Source organism: Talpa europaea (genome assembly GCF_964194135.1).
Source record: "Talpa europaea genome assembly, chromosome: 5".
Lineage (NCBI taxonomy): Eukaryota > Metazoa > Chordata > Mammalia > Eulipotyphla > Talpidae > Talpa > Talpa europaea.
In genome coordinates, this window is record NC_140071.1 from 98,070,379 (window position 1) to 98,091,914 (window position 21,536).

General features: G+C 38.3%; 1 protein-coding gene across 1 annotated transcript in view; it reads right to left on the reverse strand.

Moving 5' to 3' along the window:
• FRAS1 (Fraser extracellular matrix complex subunit 1) overlaps positions 1–21,536 on the reverse strand; it is a gene marked incomplete at its 3' end in the record, with an annotated part of 442,801 nt that overhangs the window by 211,078 nt on the left and 210,187 nt on the right. The window contains exons 10-14 of the mRNA XM_084232972.1: positions 17,545–17,634; positions 15,674–15,709; positions 13,619–13,766; positions 11,641–11,784; positions 9,824–9,958 (exon numbers count right to left, since the gene is read on the reverse strand). Of these exons, the coding sequence (XP_084089098.1) occupies positions 9,824–9,958; positions 11,641–11,784; positions 13,619–13,766; positions 15,674–15,709; positions 17,545–17,634 (553 nt within the window). The remainder of the gene's footprint in view (positions 1–9,823; positions 9,959–11,640; positions 11,785–13,618; positions 13,767–15,673; positions 15,710–17,544; positions 17,635–21,536) is intronic.

Genomic DNA, 21,536 nt, shown 5'->3' on the forward strand with positions numbered 1-21,536 from the left:
TTGAAAACAGAGAATGGAGTGCATGATCACATGAGTGGCGTGCCCTGGAGTTCCAGCAAATCATGTTTTGACTGGTGTCAAAAACTATGTAATTACAAAGGGAGCAAATTAAAGTATAATATGAGACAAGAGGAAAGCCCAGAAAGGAACTATGGGAAAAGCAGATTCACTTAGGAAAAACCTCGGGGATTATTACAGCAGTTATGTAAAGGGGATCCAACTTTTCCCATGACCTCCTACTTTGAAGCTTTTTCCTTGCAAACTCTACAAAACAACAAAAGCCCTCGAAAAGTGATTGAAAACAGCTTGTAGCAGCTCAGGGGGCAGATGCTAGGTAGAATACTCCCGTTTCCCCACACACACACCCCCATCAGCTCTGCCCCATCACTGTCCCGCCTGAGGTCAAGGTTACTTGTCTAAGACATGCAAATACCAGAACAATAAAAGAAATTCATCTCAGCAATCACCATTTTCCAACCTTTTACTACAGTCTTCTTGTGTACCCTACCAGGCCAGGTCTCTACCCTCAACCAGCCTCCCTGTGCCAACAGAAAAGCCTTTATATCCTGAAACAGAAATGCGGGTCTCTGCATATTATAAAAACTCATATGTACTTGAGAGAGTTCATAATGGAAAATTACAAATACATGAAAGAAATCTCCAGCCTCATGAACAGTCAGAGATATGTAAATTAAACAGGAAAATCACATCTAGATGAGATGGATTAGACAAACATGTGGAAACACCCCATGCATCTTAGAAACAGTGCTTGATGAAGGGGAAACATGAAGAAATGGCTCATCTATTGTAACAAAAATACCAGTCTGGGACCTCCCTGGTGGCACAAGGGGTTAAGATGCAACCTATGAAGCTTACTGCAGCCATTGCAGTGCAGGTTTGATCCCCAGCCAGGGAGATACCCACATGGTGCAGCAGACCTCTCCTGACTCGCCCGCTACTCCCCTCAGCAGTGTATTTTAGTCAATCTGCCTATTCTGTAGGTAATGGGGGAAAGAAATATTTTATGCATGTGTGGGGCAGCGGGTATATGGGAAATATCAGTACTTTCTTTCAATTTTGCTGCAAACTTAAAATTTCTCTAAAAAATTAAGTCTAAAATTTGAAAAAAAGAAATGAATGAAATATCCAAGTAACAATATGAATATTTAAATATTTAAAATACACACATTTAAAGCAATAAGAGCACGTGTGCACACACACACATACACACAAATACATATAAAACTGCATTAGAGGACTTACTGGGAGAAGGTTGCTGGGAGAAGGAAAATGGGAATATAGGTTATGGGAACAAAAGAAATCACCAGACTGACAGAGACAAACAGATAAGCAAGAAAGAGAATATTCAGCCCAGGCCAATGATGAAAATGGGTCATGAACTGGTAGTATCATCATATAAAGTCCCCTCAAAATTTTAAAAAATTAAATAAGATTGTACTTTATAACAACCAAATTGACAAATGTTAAAGAATTATAATATCTAGTGTTGACATAAGTGGTGAGAAACAGATACGTTCATAGGTTTCTAAGAAGCGTGCAAATCACAACTTTTTAAAAAGAGTAACATATTAGTATGTGTCCAAATCTTCCAAATATATATACATGCATCCAGCAACCATGTTCTAAGAATTCACCCAAGTCAAATATATTTACTATAATTTCTATTGAAAAAGTTTATATCATGGTTATTTATGATTAAAAAAAATTAGTAACATCAAACAACACAGGACTGGCTGAATGAATTCTCACGGTGCCACACATGCAAAGTTATACGACAGCTTTAAAAAGATGTCGTAGAAGAAAATAAAAAACATCACAGCAAAAGCAGGCAATAAAATTATATATATAGGGTGATTTTACTTTTGAAAAATAAATAAATGTGTATCACATAACATATACATATACACAGACGCATATTCATAAATTGGGAAAAACATACTCTAAAATACTAATAGCAGTGATTTGAGAGAGTTTAATTTGGGGATTTTAGCTGGTTTTTGATTGTGCCTTGAATTTTACTGACTTTATCAAATTATTTTTGGAACAAACATGAATTCACTTGATACTCAGGGGGGAAATTATTAAAGGAGAGGGAAAAAAAAACCCTGCAGTCCTTTTCACTAAGGGATTTGCTGGGTAAATCGCTAGTTCATCTATTAACCACATTTGTGATACAGCTGAATGATTTACTCGTCTTAGGTAACATACTTGAATTTTTAGCAGTGTCTTCTGCAAACATAGAGCTTAACCTGAAAGAATAACCTCCCGGCTGACTTCCTGGAGGCTTTGGCAAGACTGCATGGAGAGAGATTTACAAGCAACCTCCTAGTTTATCATTGGTAAACAAGTCAGAGGATGAAGGGAGACATTCAGCTCACCAGGAACATTCTTAAGCATTCTATCTCCTGCCCCTCTACAGATACACCTAAATCTAGTGCACAAGTCCTCCCCACAGGTTTTCCAAGGCACTGACCACTGAGGCCTGGCTTGATGAGCCAAATGGAACTCTCAGATTCCACTTATCCACTGTGAGCACTGGCAACCCATAGCTGCTGGGACACCCTGTGTTTTCTCTCAGCCCCTCTTAATTAAAAGGCTATTGATTTCTCCAGTGATACCATGAATCCATTTGTCTACAGAAACTGAAGAGGCAAAGAAGGGATGACCAATCTAAATTCAGCTTTTGATGAGGAGAGTTGTCAGACATCCTGGCTGCACTGGCTTAGCCAGCTCAGATCTCGACAGTGATAACATGGAGGGGGTGTGGGCTCTGAGAGCAGCATAGAGAGGAGGGAGGAACAGGGAGATTATTAGGTGGGGGACAGGGAAGACAGAGAAAGAATGTATGCCGCACAGGCTAGCTAAAATAACTGAGAACCCTAGGAACTGGGCAGAAAGCCAGAAGACCTGTCACTAGTTTGTAATCCATAGCTGAAATATTTTGGGGTTCAGATATGTCAGGAAGAATGGGAACTGTCTGGAAGATAAATTCCCTTGCATATGTGGTGGGCTTTCTCTGCTGCTATATGATGCTTTTGTTCTGTCATTTGTCTTTTGGCATACACAGCAAGGGTCTTATAATCAACACAGACAAATGTCAAACACAACCAGTCTGCTGCTAATGCAAAGGTCCCAGGCAAACATGACCAGCTGCCTTTTCCTTCTTTCCCTTTATCCTTTACATAAATGTCCATATAGGGAGGGGACAGGGAATAACCTTGTCACCTGCTTTGCTGGGTCTAGTTTACTTAAGAGACCTACCCCTAGAAGACAATCCAGTCGTCCTTCATTCAGAATTACTTAAAACATTCTCCATGGACATGCCCAACTCCCAAAGACAGTTTTTTTTGAGTGGCACATTCCAGCACTGTTAAGACACCCAGCTATATTAGAGTGGAAGAAAATGGCATGAAGAAAAAGATAGCTGGGAAAACTAGAAATTCTTTGATTATCCTTAGGCCACACCTAGCCAGTAATTGCTGACTAGGAGTAAATAACAGAAATTAAACAGAAGACAGGTCATCTATAAGCCAACGTCTAGGCATGCCTGTGCATTCCTACCCTTTCTCCTCTATGGAATGGTGTATCAAAAATTATTCTAGAGGCCTTATATATAAAGAATGCAGAAGTTTTTAGATTTAGACCTATCCTGGCTTCATTAATCAGTCATTTCTTTTAGCATACTTTTAAAATTGCCTTTACAGCACCAATAGAAATGAATTTATATGCTGTAACTATCTGAAATTATTTTACTTGTCTACTTTTTTACCAACGCTTTGGCTTGGTGGTTAAGTAAGTGCCTTAACCACTGGGCAGTTTTCTGACAGTTTCCCACTTTGTCCCTCTCTATCCCCCTCCACCCACACTTGGTACAGAGAAAAGTCTCAACAAATATTCATTGCATTAACAGATGAGAGGTGAAAAAAATATCCAGACGACACTGAGCAAGTAGGTGAGAGACCATAACGGTTGTACAATGCCAGAGAAAGTTTTAAAACATAGGGTTTAGAAAGCAGAACAAAATTCTTGAAGACAGAGTGATAGGAATGTACTGGGCCTCCAAGTGGAATATGTGATCTGGAATGAAATTGGAAAAGTCTCCGATTCTAGGGGTATTGGATAGGTCATGGAGGCTACCATCTTGACAATGACAATCTCTACAAAACAAAGAGGGATTTCTTGAGAACTTCAGAAAGGCAGTTTTATAAATTCCTTTGCCAAGAGGCCTGCTCTGGGCATGGCTAGGATGGGCTCAGCCACAGGCTAAAACATAATGCCAAAACCCACGAAGTCTTCAATGCTTCAGCCCTAGCTTTGTGGGGTCAGTGCTTTATGTCCTCAAATGTTTGGGCTTCCTAGTCAATCTAATTCCAACAAATAATTAACTCTAGATGTTACACTGTTCAAACCATGAATTTTAAATCTCAACTAGGCCAATACTCTATATGTAAATTTTATAGGTTTTCTTATCATAAGTTTTTCCTCTAAATATGTCCTTATATTGGCTAAGAAACAAATAATTACAGTCTCATCATTTAATCTGTGAATTTAGAGAAAATTAAATGATTTTAAGTTATTGTGATGAATAGTCAACTGTTGTCTATATTTACTTTTTCACAACATATAGAAGTAAGTTTTATGTTAAATCAGATGTTAATGGCACAAAACATTGCATTTCTCAATGCAAATGATTTGGTTTTCATTCCCCTAAATTATATTACAAAGGACTGGATTTGATAACGGTAATAGCTGCCTTTTCTTCTTGACATTCCATGAAAAGGCACTGTAGTGATATTGTTACATTTTCAAACATCTTTCCTAGCCTTCTTAATGTAGTCTAAAGTAAATAATATTACCCTATTTTATAGATGAGGAAATCAAGGTGCAATACAGTTAAATGACTTGCTCAGAACCATTCAGTTGTAAGAGGTTAAGATTCAAAGTGATCCCACGTCTTACAAACTTATAAATGTTCACTTGCTTGATTCTTTAAGATTTAAAGATCTGAGATCAAAAAGCAATCAGTTGTAGAATAAACTACATAGGTTTTTGTGTTTTCACATCTCTGCAACCAGCAGCTAACCCTGCCTTGATTGCAAGTTCACTACAGGCAAAAAAGGAGTCTTCTCTTTCTATGTTCAGGACTTCAAGCAAAAGAGAATGAATGGAGGAGGGAGAGCACAACCACCGGAAGAAGGATCACCAAAACCAAGCAAATATCAACAACAGAAAAAAAGCAGAAATCCAAGTCTCCCAACACTGATGGGAGGCTTAGAAGGTGTCAGGCACCATATACGAATTCACTTACTGAATTCTCACAACAGTGTTATGTGGCAGATATTATTGACCTTACTGTACCCACAAGGCAATCAGAGCAAGGAGTTAAAGAATATGCTTTTGTAAGTGACAGAGTTAAGATGGGATGTCAGGCAAGCTTGATGACAGAGCCTGCACTCTGAAGTATGTCACACTCCCTTCCCTCTAAGGGTCAGCAGAAAGAAGGTACACTGGCCCAATTCTCAGGACTTTGTGAATAATGAAAGCTTTAAATACATGTGCCAAACATGAGTACATATAAAAAAGGACTAATTCCACTTTTTTTTACTTCAAGTTTATAGGTTTATAATCCACTCATTTTTAACTAATTTAGCGTGGTGTGTGTTAGCTCAGTTATTTCAACTTTTCTTATGGGCTCTTACAGAGAGGATTCATGTGCACAGTGAGGTGGTGCCATCAGAGTGGAGCAGAGGATGACTAAAAGAAGAACATGACAGGCAGGAAGAATGCTCTCAGGACATGGTGAGTTCAATCTGGATCCAGATTTAGGTTTCATAATAGGGTTTCTATATTTCATAATAACCGCTACTCTGAGATAAAACAATAAACCCAGTACATGTGGTACCCGAGAACCATCTAAGATGGTACAAGTTCATGTGGGTGGTTGGGGTATGGAAAGGAGCATCCATACAGGTCAAACCATGCAGACAGAGGGTGATTAAGAGACAGGTTATTAATTCTCAGAAATAGATCATAACAGAAAAAGGTGGCATGAGTCAGGCCAAGTGGGATACTGGACCAGATTCCAGCTGATGGCAAAGAGTCTAAGGCTTGTGCAGAAGTCTGAGTGTCAGAGTTGAGTTCTGGGGATGAAGTGGGATTATCCTTGGCCCTATATGCTATGGGGAAGAAGAAACTTATATATCCCCTGTCTCTGATTTCAATTGGTATAAAAACTAGGTAATACTGTGCTTTAGGCAAAGTAATCAAGGCACCAAACCTCAAAGTTGGGAAAGACAGTGGGAACAATGCAGAGGTTGGAATGAATGTGTCAAGTGGTCTATACTTACAACTTTGGTCAGTATGATCAAGCACAAGAATGTAACGATGATAATAAAATATAGACCTGTAGGTCCATATTTGTGCAAATATTTATGTGTGTGTATACCAAAAATTTCAAAGAAGGGAAAATGAGAAGGCCCTAGGATGCCATCCTTGGGCAGAACACACTCTTCTTTGGCCCTTCTCTGGTGTATCTGCTCCTACTCTTTTGTTGAAATGCCAAGTTCATGTGCCACTTGACTCTGCCCCATATTTTTTACTCTACCATATAGTCAATATAGTGAGCATGAATATTAAACAAGGCAATTTCTGGTAATTAGTTTTCTCAACACAATGTTCACTTTTTTTTGGCTTTAATGGGTCAATAAAGTGGCAAATTATGCCAGACATAACATAAATGGCCCTGCCAAGAGGAATCTATCCAGAAAAACCTGTTGTGACCTTAAAGTGGCAGTCTTCTCTTTCAAGCCTGGGAGAATGGTGGTTGACTAACTGATATTCAAGGTCAATGGTGAAAAGTCATCAACAATGTTACAAGGATTAACATTGCAAAAACATTCCAATAATCAGAAATCTTATTTGGAAAGATTATATGGAGAGGCTCAGCATCAAGACAGTGTATGGAAACTGATCACTAATTCATCTTTAATTTTTAAGATCACTCTCTCTCACTTTTCTCTCTCTCTCTTCTCTTGCTCTCTTCTTTCTTCTCATTTTATGCATAAAAATGCAACCAGGCTGAACTAAAGCAAATTGGTTTAATTCCCTGGAGGGAACATGAACAAATTTTCCCAGCAACTTTCTACTAGAGGCATTTGTGTATGGGTATGTGGATGGAATGTGGAAGCAGTCAGCTACGTAAACCAGTAATCAAATGAAACATTACCCATTTCAAAATGCCCTAAAACAGCATTAACATGACCAATTAAAATGCTGGATATGGGAGAAAGGAAAATGGTAAGAAAAGGAAAAGGAAGGAAAGCAAAGTAAAGAAAGTAAACATATGTTTGTGCACATAGACATGTGTAGCAGGGGGGTGGAGGTTATACAAAGGGAAGAATAAAATCTAAGGGAGTCAATTTCCTTTTAAAGGTAATCTGTGACAGGACTGCAAGCAGGGGTCTCTTTGATGGGATAGAAGAAAGGAGTAAAGAATACATTCAATAATTTCATCAATTGAAATTTCAGCAGTTTACTTAAATTGCCCAACCATTAGACACTTACAATGGCATCTGTATGTGCCCACTTGGAGCCCGTTCTAAAATAACAGGTAAATAGAACATGATAAGTAATAAACATTAAGAGTTCTTTTTTCTTTTATGGCTGAAACATCTATTGAAAAACTGGTCCTTCAAAAATTACCAAGGAGTTGTACGTTCCTCCTTTATCAGACACTAGTTCCAACAAACACTGAACACTGTGCAAGCTTTGATGCTAGGGTTACAGAGAGACAGTGAATAATCTTACAGACCTCAAATAGCCTCCGAGTCAGGCTCAGAAGCTAACCAAGCCTTCCATGTTTTGTGACATGACCAGTGACAGGAGAGGCCCACTTCCCTTCTGTCCAAAAGCTATGAAACTACTCGTGTTAAGATGATTTCCACAATCCTGTGGACTTTGCTCTGCCTACAAGCTGGAATGGAGGGGGCCATCAGACTCCTCCACATAGGACGTTCACTTGGCCTTAGAGCTGATCCAGACTGCACACCTGAGGAATACCATGTACTTATTCTAGTTAGCTATTTCCCTTGCATAGTCTTTTCTTGAAAATCTAACCATGGGCATGAAAAAGAGGAGGATATCAGCTGGCCTTGACTAGCTCACCTTTGTCTCTTATCACAGTTCCCTACTATGCTATCCAAGACCCGTCTACCTTCTCTGATTTACCTGCCATTACACACCTTGCCTTAGGTTCTGGGTATATGTGATACCCTGTCTCTTAAGACACTCCCTTTTCTTTGCTTTCACAGTTACTCCCTCTTTCCATTTCTGTGTTAAAAAATTCTTTCCACATTTACTTTTTTACTCATACTCACTTATAAGCACTATTAAGAAAGTGGTAAAGTGTAAACAACATATTAATTTACAGTATGCCAACAGTAATAAGTTCAACTGTATCTTAACTAAAAATATAAAATTAAAAACAAAAAATTAAAAATATAAACAGGTGTGTTTCAGTCAGTTTGCCTATTCTGTTCCCTGCTCTGTCTCTGGTGGATCCTCTCACCCTCCTGCACATCTGGCTTGCACCCCCGTTCTTGTACAAATAAATAAATCTTTAAAAAAAAAATATATATATATAAACAGGGGCCTCTCTGGTGGCACAAGGGGTTAAAATGCAACCTGTGAAGCCATCAGCAGCCACTGCAGCATGAGTTCGATCCCCAGCCAAAGAGATAACCACATGGTGCAGCAGACCTCTCCTGACTTACCCACTGCTCCCCTCAGCAGTGTATTTCAGTCAGTCTGCCTGCTCTGTTCCCCAGTCTCTCTGGTGAATCTACTCATCCCCCACACCTCTGGCCTATACCCCAGTTCTTGTATGCATATATAAATAAATCTTTAAAAAAATAAAAATATAAACATAAAAGTATGCATTTATAGCTACTTAAGTATATAGACACTAGTATCTACTAGCTATGCTAAATACTAAGTATGTAGATGTTACTATATATACTAAGTATATAGATACTAAGAGTTAAATTAAGGGCCTCCCCGGTGGCACAGTGGTTGAGCGGCGCAGTGGTTGAGCGCTGGGTTGAGAAGCTGCCAGCAGCCTCTGCAGCGCAGGTTCAATCCCCGGCTGCTCCCCGGCCACCGGAGGAGGGTCCCACATGGAGCGCAGACCTCTCCTGCTCCCCGCTGCTCCCCTCAGCAGTGTACTTCGGTCCTTCTGCCTGCTCTGCTCCCTGCTCTGGCTCTGGTGAATTCTCTCACCCTCCCGTGCTTCTGACTGTACCCAGTGCTTGTATAAATAAATAAATAAAAAAAACTTTAAAAAAAAAAAAAAAGAGTTAATTTAAATACCTGCTTTCTTTTATTTGTCCAAATTTCTTACTATGATGTAAGTATAAATGATTTAAGTATAAATAAAGCACACAAAAAATTAAAAAAACCTTCATTTTCATGTAAGTGCTATATATTTACACAAGGTTGCAACTTACAAACACAGTGACAATCCTGAGCCAAAAGTGTGGTGTTAATTAAGTACTGTTCTGTGCCCCCAGGTGAGTGAGGAAGGACTTATAAAGCACTCATATCAGACATAAGTAATAAAGCACTAATAAATTCATAAAAACAATGCATGTCAGTTCTCTCATGCATTGTTCACATCCCATCAGCATCTGCTTTGGAATTTCTTCTCTTGAAAAGCTGTTTATGGCTGCTGGTGGTCCCAGATCTCTTTGGGGGTACAGGTGGCTTTCTCAGTGGTCCACCCGGCTGTAGACCACTCCATGATTACCTGCACAGGAGTGGCGATCTTGGTAGAAGCCATCCCCGCAGGTGGACACGCACTGCCCGTGCCGCATCAGCAGAGGAGGATGGCAGGATGAACACTCGTGTCCGTTGGTACATGTGGAACACTGAGGCTGGCAAGCTGGCTCCAGACAAGGTTGGGAGAGAGAAGGGAAGTTTTGATTAGCCCAAAGATACACCCCAGTGCCAGTGCCTATGTAACCCAATTCTGAGGCTCTGGGGTCAGAGAAAAAGAGGGGCAGGAAAATAACCTTATCAGCCTTCACTTTTATAGTAATTTCATGCCAGGCACCACACAAAACACTTCACATTATTGATGTATTTTTCCTTTACAGTAACTTTATGAGGGAGATATTAATAATTCTAATTTTACAAGTTAGGAGCAAGCTCACAGAGATCAAGTAAGTTGTCCAAGTCAAATGAAGCTGGCATTGGAAGCAAGTAGTTTGACTCAGAAGTCTATGCTCTTATCCTCTTATCCAGTAGCTTCCAATAGCTTTCTCACATAACCAGTTTGCAAGAATCACCCTTATGGCAGAGACATAAATAACTTTTTAAAAAGCTGAAGATTTTGAGTTCAGAGAGAAATGAATAAACACAAAAATAATAGAAACAAAGTTAACCTTTATGGAGCCCTGACTATCTCCTGGACCCTATTCTAGACACTTTACATTTATTGATAAACTGAGACCTCATAAGAACCTTCTCAGGAAGGTACTAGTGCTACCCCACTTTACAGATAAGAATACTGAGGCACATAGTGGTTAAATACTCACAGCCAGAGCATGAATCTATCTACTCTTAAATGGATAATTAACCCATGCATCAGAAATAGGGAGAACGTAACTCTGATGTGGCCTCAAGCAAGCCAAATTCTCCAAGGTAAGATCTCTTCAGATGTTGATTTTGGTTTTTTCTTTATTATTATTAGTCTTTTTCCTGGTCCCTTATTTAGGTTTTCTAAATTCCTGCTATGAGTAAGACCATCTGGTATTTTTCTTTTTCTTTCTGGCTTATTTCTCTGAGCTTGATGCTATAAAATCAACAAATTACTATAAACCGGACATACTTCAGGGGTTGGGGGGAGCGGGAGGAGAGGAGGCATTAGGGCCAAAATAACGGGGGGTGGAAATTGTATGGGAAATATAACCAAAATTAAAATGCACACATTGTGCAAAAATGAAAAATAATGTAAGAATTGTATAAAATAAAATATTAAAAAATTGAAATACATGGCTAAATAGTAAATATTTTGCGAATTTCAAAAAATTGTTCTTGATTTAAAAAAAAAATCTCTTCAGAGGTATAAGAATTTTGAAATGTGCACGAACCCATTATGGATCCTCTTATAACCCACAAGAGATAAGTTTTATTAACAATTATCTGTGTGCTGCTGAGCAAGTCACTTTTCTCTGGCCCATAAGTTCTCCATTTGCAAAATGGGAAAGTTCTATTAAAAGATCTTGGAGGTACATGTCAATTTTCAATTCCTACCTTGAATTAACTAAGAGTTTTAATAAATGAATCCCAGCATCCTAGTGATATCAATATTTTTGAAAGTGTTCAAAAATGAAAAAATCATCTGTGATTACCTAGTTAACATCTCACCTCCTTATCTCCTGTTTCACAGTAAACATTGGAACATATGTTAGAAGAGACCCACAATAAAGAGGTCAAGTAACCTGTGGGTCACATTACAACCTTCTAATGGTTTTTGGAAGTTGTACATTTCCTGCATTCATAACCCCTTCCTTGACAATAGTGAGCCTTGGTCCACTTCTGGGTTATTGCATGGAGCCATACCTAAACAGACAGCACCAGCTTGGTAATATCCCAGACCACAGCTGTGCACACACCGTCCATTCCACAGCAACTTTGTGGGGTCCTGGCAGAGGTCACAGTGGTTTGGAGACTGTGAGCAGGTCAAGCAGTCTGGGTGGCAATGAACTACAATTAAGGACAAAGAGAACTCAGAAAAGTCATATGATTTATTTTACATCCTTCCAAAAAATAATTTATTGGATATAAGGAGCTGCATAGGATGTGAAGAACAAAAACATGAAAAAGGTCCCTAAATAGCAAAAAACTAGTTTTAGAGCAAGATTTCAAAGAACCTTTCCTTAAATGAAATACTACCACTGATAATGCCAAATTGAAGATGCTAAAAACATTACTGAAATGTTTCTGTTTTTGTTTTGACCAAATATTAATTCTTCCCCCTGCTGGAATGCCTCAAGAAGCAAGAATGATAAGCTCCATAAAAAATGATTGAAACAGAAGTACACAATAATTTGTGATTTCTCAGATTTTTTCCTTGAGCTTTGTGTGCATAAAAAAAAATTAAGACATAAACCCTCCAATTTTAAAAAATACTATTAAAAATAGTCAGTTTTTTTCTCTAGAATTCCATTTTTCATTCCCAGTAATTGGGATTGTCACTAACATAATGGCAATTGTCAAATAAAGACTTCTTTCAGGTTTTCAAGTTGTCAAGGATATAATTTTCAGGGTATAGAACATGATACTATGCTATTTATGTTAATAAAATATTTGTTTGAAAATTCCAGGGAGGCCACTTTGGAGATAGTAACAAAATGAAACCATAAACTTGCTTTGCTTTTCCCATGATAAAGTCTTTGCAGAAACACTGTGATTAGTCAAAATAAGTTGAGTGCAATGAGTACAACTGCCAATATGGAAAACTGTGACACACTAATGAAAACAATTAATTATAAAATATGAATGGAGGAAAATGCCACTTCTTTAAGAGAGACTAAGCTTATAGGCAAATTACTGCTCAGCCAGAGTAACTCCACTCTGTGCCAACAATTATTAACTGGGACTAATTCAACCCCAGGTGATTTGAAAGCAGAGTTGCAGAACAAGTAGATAAAATTTTCTCTTAGAAGAAATTAATAAGTATTTAAACTTCAATAACCACTGGAGAACTCCAAAAGGAACCATCGTTTAAAAGTACACCTTAAAAAAATGGACATCCATGACAAACTCTCATTAATTGCTTCTATATTTTAAAAAATGGAGCAAACCATTTATTTTTCTCCAAAGAAGAAATATAGATGGCCAACAGGCATGTGAAAAAAAGTGTCCAACATCACATTACAGGGAAATGCAAACGAAAACCACAATGAGATACTAACACTCCTGTCAGAAAGGTCCATATTTAAAAAACTAGAAACAACAAATGCTATTTGATTTTTACAGTTATGATGCAAGGTAGATAAGGCACATTTTATTAACAAGAAAATTAAAATTTAGAGAGAGTCAATGACTTGCCCAAGGGCATGTACTCATAATCAGTTAATTTGGTAATGGTATGGACGAAAATTAATAAGCATTTGTTATAAAAATCAGGAAGAAGCAAACAAACCAACCCAGTGGGTGGCTAAAGAAAAGGAAGTGGGGGGCCTCTATGGTGGCATAGGGGTTAGAGTCAAAGCTATCAAGTTATCCCACACTGTGGCCTGAATTTGATCCCTGGCCATGAAGCTGACCCACACGGTGCAACAGACCTCTCCTGTCTCGTCCTCTGCTCCCCTTAACAGTATATTCCAATAGATTCGCCTGTTCTGCTCCACATTCGGTCTCTGGCGAATTCTTGCAACCCTCCCATACCTCTGGCCTACACCCCAGTTCTTGTAGGCATAAATAAAAATAAATCTTAAAAAAAAAGAGAAATAAAGGAAATATGGGTAGGGAAAGGATCTATGTGGTTTGGGTCAGTACAGATATGCTAGTAGAAATAAATTGGACCAGGACCCACCTGATGTGCAATCTGGACAGCAGAGTCCCTTCACCACACGAGCCAGTGTGGCCATTGGACATGGTGGACAAGAGGGCTCATAGCAAGTCACCTGAGCCCCCTGGCACTCACACACCTTGCAAGGGCCATCCTCCCACTTCTCCCCTTCCTATATGAAACAGTAAAGAATGGCATTGTTACCAGAGTGCAGTGATCAGAAGACAGTTTGCTAGTGGAAAACTTAAAATTTCCACAAAGGACAAAGTAAATACTCCTGATCTGTACCATGTCAGACCTACCCTTGAAATAGAACAGTAACAGAAGTGTCCTAATTTTAAAAGGGCAGTTTTTCTCTTTTTTTGTTCATAATTGGTTGATTTTAATGTAGAATGCAGGCAGAAAGGTAAACTGTGAACACATTCTACAGCTACCAGTATAAGCAAGAAACATATAGCATTTGTTTCTCACCCTATATCACCAAAAAAAAAAAAAAAAAAAACAAAAAACCACCACCAGAGGGGATAACCATGTACCGAGTGATTACCAGGAATTATAATCTTTATAATAACAGTGGGAAGCTGGCTAAAACCTTGAATTTCCTTGTGTTTACTACAGTCAGAATAACAGAAGGGTCATTGTATTCTTAAAATTCTTTTGCATGCCCATTTTTAGTGGACTGTAGATGTGCCATGGGATTTCTCATACTAAATATTCTTTTCAGTCAAACAAATTATGGTAATAAACACTGGCACTTTGACAGAGAATCCAAAGAATTATAAAGAGCAATTCCTTTTTGCTCCCTGTTCCACTTACCCCTGGGATAGGTAAGAGGCAAAGGTTACTAACAGAATGTTCTGGAATAATGAGGGGGTAAAACATGAGAGATTTAAGGGCATATTTTAAAATATGTCTACTAAGTCAACTGATATTGAATGTTATAATGCGATAGTATTTAGCAACTATGAATGACAATGTTGGAAAATGAGAAATATTATCTTGAAAAGCAAAAGTACTTTTCTTCCATTTCAAGGTAGACTGAGTCTCTCGTTCCCTCATTCGATAATGTCTAAAATTGTAAGCTGGGCCTCCCTGGTGGCGCAGCGGTTGAGCGCTGGGTTGCGAAGCTGCCCGCGGCCTCTGCGCGCCGGTTCGATCCCCGGCTGCTCCCCGGCCACTGGAGGAGGGTCCCACATGGCGCGCAGACCTCTCCTGCCGCCCGCTGCTCCCCTCAGCATTGTACTTCGGTCCTTCTGCCTGCTCTGCTCCCCGCTCTGGCTCTGGTGAATTCTCTCACCCTCCCGCACTTCTGACTGTACCCAGTGCTTGTATAAACAAACAAACAAATAAATAAATCTTTAAAAAAAAAAATGGTTAGCAAATTAAAAAAAATAAATAAAAATAAAAAAATAAAATTGTAAGCTTACTCGTGTGAATAAACATGTTTGTATTTTCCATTAAGAAGAAACCATAGGATGTTGTCCTACAAACTGCCTAGAGAGAATGAACACTCAGTTTTGCTCAGGGAACAAACTCTCCAAACCCAAAAGGTTCTTTATTTGTTGTTTTGCAGAACATGAAACTGACAGTTAAACTGAGTTTTCTAGGCCAGAAAAAATCAGGAGGAGAAAATCATCACAAGAAAGGGATGTAGGAGCTTGTAGTTGGAGAAGTATTCATTACAAATCATGGGAAAAATAAGAAGGAACAAAAGTTCAATGGGTCAAAGAATCTTTACAATTCTGAATCCCATACTACTTGCCATCAAGAACGACTGCCAATGGTTACCAAAAGGGAAGGTACAAGGGGTGGGTAAATCAGATAAAAAGGGGGTCAATTTTGTGATTGTTGAGTGGAACTGTATTTCATAGAGTTCCATAATGTAATATATACAGATGTTGATTTAGAGGACTGTCCACCTGAAAACATATATCATAAACCAATGTTACTTTAATTTTAAAAAGTTTAATTAACCATCAAAAAATGCTAAGACATTAAGATACCCAGGACAGTTCATGCAGATCATTGCTTAAAATAATTTTATAAATATCCATGAACAAGTTGAAAATCTATACTTACTGGAATACGTTTAACTTCACTCACATTTAAGGAAATCTAGGAACAAAGAGAAATATATTTATTTATTACACCACTAAAAACATCATTATTCTGATCTACTTATTTTTTCATTAGATTTACCCATTTTTCCCCAAGTCACATGCAAGTTCATTCATTTATTATGAATAGAAATAAAATCTATTTCTATCAAAAACAAGAAAATCATACCAGTAAGAGGTGGGAGCAATATGACTAGGAAATAATTTTGAATTCTCATTTTCACTTTGTGCTTGAGTGTTTGGCTTCAATTTCCCTCAATATGATAAACTTCACAGTCAAGGTATCTAGGCTTGTGAAGGCAAATTCCTGAATTTTGTATGGTACCAGAGCACTTATTAAAAAGACTTGTTTTTCTGTAATCCCACTGGGCTTAATTTACAAAAGCTGGGCAGGAAAATTGATATGATTTAGAAAATACAAATTCAATATTTATAGCGAATCTTTAATATCCTACATTCTTAAGAAATAAGAATGACTAAACTATGAAATACCACTATGAAACAATGCCAACAGCATTAGAATAGTAATGCTATATTTAAATTTCTCTCTCTTTTTTTTAAATGGGTGGCATTGTTCTAAGTACTTTATAGGCATTATCTCAATAGCCTCATGAGGTAAATACTATTGTTATCCCTACCTTACAGTTGAGCATTAAGTAACTTGCCCAAGGTCACAGCTAATACTTGGAAAAATAGGGATTCAAACCTAGAGCCTGCACCATGAACCCTCCCCAGCATATAAAAAACACTGGCAGGTTGACAGATATAATTTTCCCAAGTCATGAGGGAAATTTAGGAATTAGTTCACAAGTCAGAGTACTTAATCTTAGTTCCTATAATCTTATTCTGAATGCTCAATGAAGCAATTGTCCTGATGATCACTCGGCATAATTTTGAGAACATGAAGAATTTATCAACATTCCCAAACCCGATGTGAAAATATGGTCAACATAGTTAAATAGAACAAATTTGAAGAGATTAAGATAAACATTTTTTCTTTGGGAACTTAATTAAAAAAAAATAGAGAGAGACATAGGGAGAAATAAAACCCTAGCCAAATGGAGCTTCACCCCACATACAACCCATCAAAACCCTTTCAAAAGGATTTACTGCAAAGAAAATCTATAATTTAATCTCTATATATTATTTCCTCCCTAGAACAAGCCACCATTACCCTTTCTCTGGGCCATTGCCAAAACCCTTCTAACCAATCTACCTACTTCTAATTTTGTCCCCTTCTGTCACTGGCCCACAGACCAGCCAAACGATCCTTTCACAAGATCACAGCACCTCACTGGCTCAAAGATGCCCAGCACTCCCATCCACCTCTGGGTAAAATGCCTCTTTACCACAACATTCAAGCTGCCCACTGGACCTCATCTCCAATTCCGTTCTACCTCATTCATTTGGTTCAAGCCATATTCACTTCCTGTTGTTTCTTGAACATGCCAAGCACACTTCTGCCTCAGTGCTTCTTCCAATTGCTGATCCTGCTTCCTGGAATGTCCCCCCACCCTCACTGCCTGCTCACTCATTCATGCTCCCTCACCTCCTTCCGGTTTAACTCAATCTTCTCTACATGAGGGGACTCCCCAAATTCCCTTCAACTGCTTCATTACTTGTTGCCACATGACAGCGTTTTATTAGCCCTCTATGTACCCATACTGGAAGGTAAGCTCCAGGAGAAGGGGGCTCCGTGTGCTGTGTTCACATCTGATAGTAGGTACATAAACCCATTAATTGACCATATAAATTGGTGAGAGAAATGAAAAGGTAATACTCTCATTAAATTAATTTTGAATTATTAATTCTAATGATTAGCCCAATACTCACAAATTCTGCATTTTCTTCATAAACACAATACCCCTTCCTTGAAATGCATTCAGGACAGCATTTTCCATCTAAGTGAATTAATTCTTCATCCTATAGAAGAGTTGCAGTGGCACAAATCAGATTAACATCTCCAGGTGGCAGTGCTAAATTGTGAAGCAGCTGGATTCCCTGACTGGAATAAAGACTTTAGCCCACCCCTTTGTTTTGCCCACTACTTATTTCATCTCCCCGGGTGATGGGAGATGGACCATGTGATTTTTCTTTCCCGTTATGGCCATGCTTATGCACTGATCATCCCAGTAATTTCCTTTCCATGACCAGGAACTCAAATGAATAAGGATTGCCAAGATGAATGTTATAGCCTTAGAAAGTCATAAGTTTCAGAAAAGGATCAGGCTGTTTAAAATATACAAGGTTTGAACTTGCAATTTGGTTTTGTTTACAGTCTTCAAATCAAACCAATGTTTTTCCTTGAATACAAAATCAGACATATCCCTTTATGCATAGGCATAAATTAAACAGTAGAAACCCAACATCTTTTAAATATTCTAAAACTTACCCAACCCACATAATCACTATTTTAAAAATTAGAAGGGAAAGGAAAGAAATGCCATACTAGGAAAGTAAATGTTTACCTTTCAAAGGCTTATCATTTTAATAATTTCAAATTTTCTATTTTTTATTACAAAATAACAAATGCTTACTATTAAAAAATGAATAATTCTGAATTCTAGTCTATCACAGCCCTATCTCCTCGGGAATCTGCTGTTAAAAATGCATCTCTGCTGACAAATTTTCATGTGCATATATTAAAATATAATATCTATAGGCTAAAGCACTTTTCACTTTCTAAAGAATGGTGATGTTTCTTTAAATGAAGACATTATTTAATTTGGAGTCTTTATTGCATTTAAAGTACAGAAACCATGTTAGGTAAAAACTGAATAATGCAAAATTGCATAAACAGAATAATCACAATGATATTTTATGTTTAAAAACCATGGACTAAAGAAAAACAGAAAATAAAAGTATCCGCTGCCTAGCTGTCTTTGAATTGTAGCATTATGGATAGATTTTAAAGTCTCTTTTCTACTTTTCTTGAGTCTTCAATTTTCTAAAATGAGTATGTATGATTTTAATGAATGGAAAAAAACTTTTAAAAGAAACACAAAAATACATGAATGATGGTAACCTCTTACAGTGTCTATAAGATTATTTTAAAAAGAAGGGAGCAGTATAGATCACTGTCCATCAAAATTTAATGCCAATCAGAGGCCAAAAGAGAGCAGTTGGTGCTATAGAGAACAGACGTATTTACATATAAATTGTTTTGCAGAAACGTGACAAATCAGCTGGTAGTGAAAGCAAAACCCAGAAACATAGTGAAATTTGCTTTCAAAGCATATAAAAGAGTTTATGCACATGTAATATAAGTCACTTAAAACAATGTCTTAAAAATGAGGCAAGTATATATACTTGTATTAAGACAGAATGCAAGAGTAATTCTTGAGTGTCCCCCACAATGCATCCAGACAAAACTGAAAATGGAGTCTGATTCACCCAGATAAGGCAAAGGAGGTGCCGGTTCTCAGTCTCCAAATGCTACTGTAAATAACAGCCAGGCCTGCTCCTGGGACCAAGGATTCAGTTTGGGTGAGGTAGGAAGTTCTAAATAGATTTGCTATTTATAGAAGAAGTCTGAATGATCCAAACTGCGTCACTTCACCGCAGTGGGGAGCTTGCTCCAATTAGCATTTGATTTTTGCTTTGAGAAAAATTGCTTTGTGAAACAAAACTAATTCTTTTCTTTTTAAGAGGATTCTGCTGTATTGGCCAGATGGACTCTGCTAACCTCTTCCCATTAAATCACATCCACATCCCACCACCAGAGGAAAGACCATGTGATTCCCTTAATCTGCCCATAGGAACAAAACAAAGATTAAGGAAACACACTCTTGAGAGAATTTTCCTCTTTGGAGGCAGGAAAGGCACCTCATATAGATGGAGTGTTTACCTTTTTCCATGCATTTGGCTATAAGCTTCAATTCCCCTACCATTTTATGTCTCATATATCCCTTTCTAAGGAAAAAAAATAAGGTCATTTCATTTGACTTACTCATCTGAATTCATGTTAAAGATAACAATACAGAGAAAAATGAAAATCATTATATTGTACAAGTCTATTGCTGATTTATTTGCCTCAGCATCTAGGGATTTGGTTTGGTATCCCAAAGACAACAGTTGTGCCATTTTCATTTTCACCTTTTTTTAACAGAAAAATTATGTGCTGATTTCAGTGCTATCTACAGCATTGTAATAATTACAGTGGTGAAACTGAGTAATTTCACTTCTTCTAGAAGTTTACTCTTCTGCAACTTAATCCACCCTTGGAATCCAAGATTAGAAATCAAATAATGTTGATATTTTAGACAAGGCAGAAAGTGGGAAAGAAGAGAATAAAAATACCAGTAGCACACTTTCCCTGCTCCCCTTGGCAGGGCTTGTCATTTTCTCCAGGTGCTCTTAATACATGTAATTCATAACTCCATAATCAGTGGAGTTATTTACATGAATATGGCATAGAAAGAATTGGATAAGGAGTAACTTTTGCAAGACTCCATTTTGGTTAAAATTTCACTTCTGGCATGTTTCCAGTTTAGAACCCAGTACCTTAAATAAAATCTGGGAAAATGGAGATCATCTGCAAGGAGAAATAGGCTAAAGGGATTAGAATCCCTCAATTCATAAAAGAGAAGATGGGGTGGGGTGGAAAGCAGAAGCAGAAAGAGATGAGATAATGCTAAAGGGTGACTTAAGGAATACTTAAGTCCTCACCACTGATTTCAACAGTTACTCCCCACTTTTCCTAAGAACAAAAGAAGCCCTGTCTTATGCTAGTTACCATAGGCAGGTGTCATGAGGACAGGCAAAACACTGGGGAACGCATTAACACTGGAGATAATGAGTACAAATGTTTTCTGTGAGTGAGGCTCTCTGTTCAGACATGGCTGAAAACAAGGGGCTAAAGTACCCAAACTACATTTGGGTAGTTTGGATCATTTCTCCCACATTTTCCAAAAACCCTGGGATGTCACACAAATTAGAACCTACAAAAATAACCCAGCATCCTCTGGGCAGATTGCTGAGGCCAAGAAGCCCAGCTTCAGCATGAGAGAGGGGAGGAAAGAAAAGGGCCAGATTAGGTTTTTCTCATCTTCATCCAACCGTCTGACTCCCATAAAGATAGCAAAGAAAAGAAAAGGTGTATGGGCCGGGGGGCGGGGGGGAACAAATCTGCAAGAAGAAAGACCCTCTTTACCTAAATATGTCTCAGCTTTGCCAAGACTTAGAAGAAGGAGGCAACATGAAAAATACCCCTGTCACTGACAGCCTTGCTGGAAAGGCTGTTCTTCCTCAGGCTCAATGTTAAGAGTAGCTGAGATGTGGGGGAGAAGAACTAGAAAGAAAATTGCCTTCACAGACACCCAATGCTTCAGATCTTCCAAGTTTCCCTCATCTACTCAAGTTTACAACCCTCCGGGAAATTGGTGGGGCGGATGGGAGTGGTGAGGGAGACAACTTTAAAAGCAATTTGTTTTGCAGTGGGTCAAAATTGAGTTCAAAGGGGAAAAAAAGCAATTTCCCTACATTATGCCTCTATAATCCAAACAGAGGCTATTTTGTTAGAAGCTTCTAGAAATTCTTCTAGAATTCTGCAAATGCCAGAAGTCAAAAGAGGTCAACAGTTAATTATTTATGAGGTTCCCTCTCTCCCTTTAAAACAAAACAAAAATACATTTTATTTTCTTCCCTACTCCACAAGAGTGACTCTTAGGCACTGGCTCCCTTTTTTGTCAAATGCTGCCAGTGGGGCCTGCAACAGAAGCCAGGTCACTGGAGCACCTGAGGACCCCTGTATCGCTCTCTCAGTGAGTTGGGCAGGCCACAAGCAATTTGGTCCAGCTGCAACGACTGATAGGCGAATGTGCCAT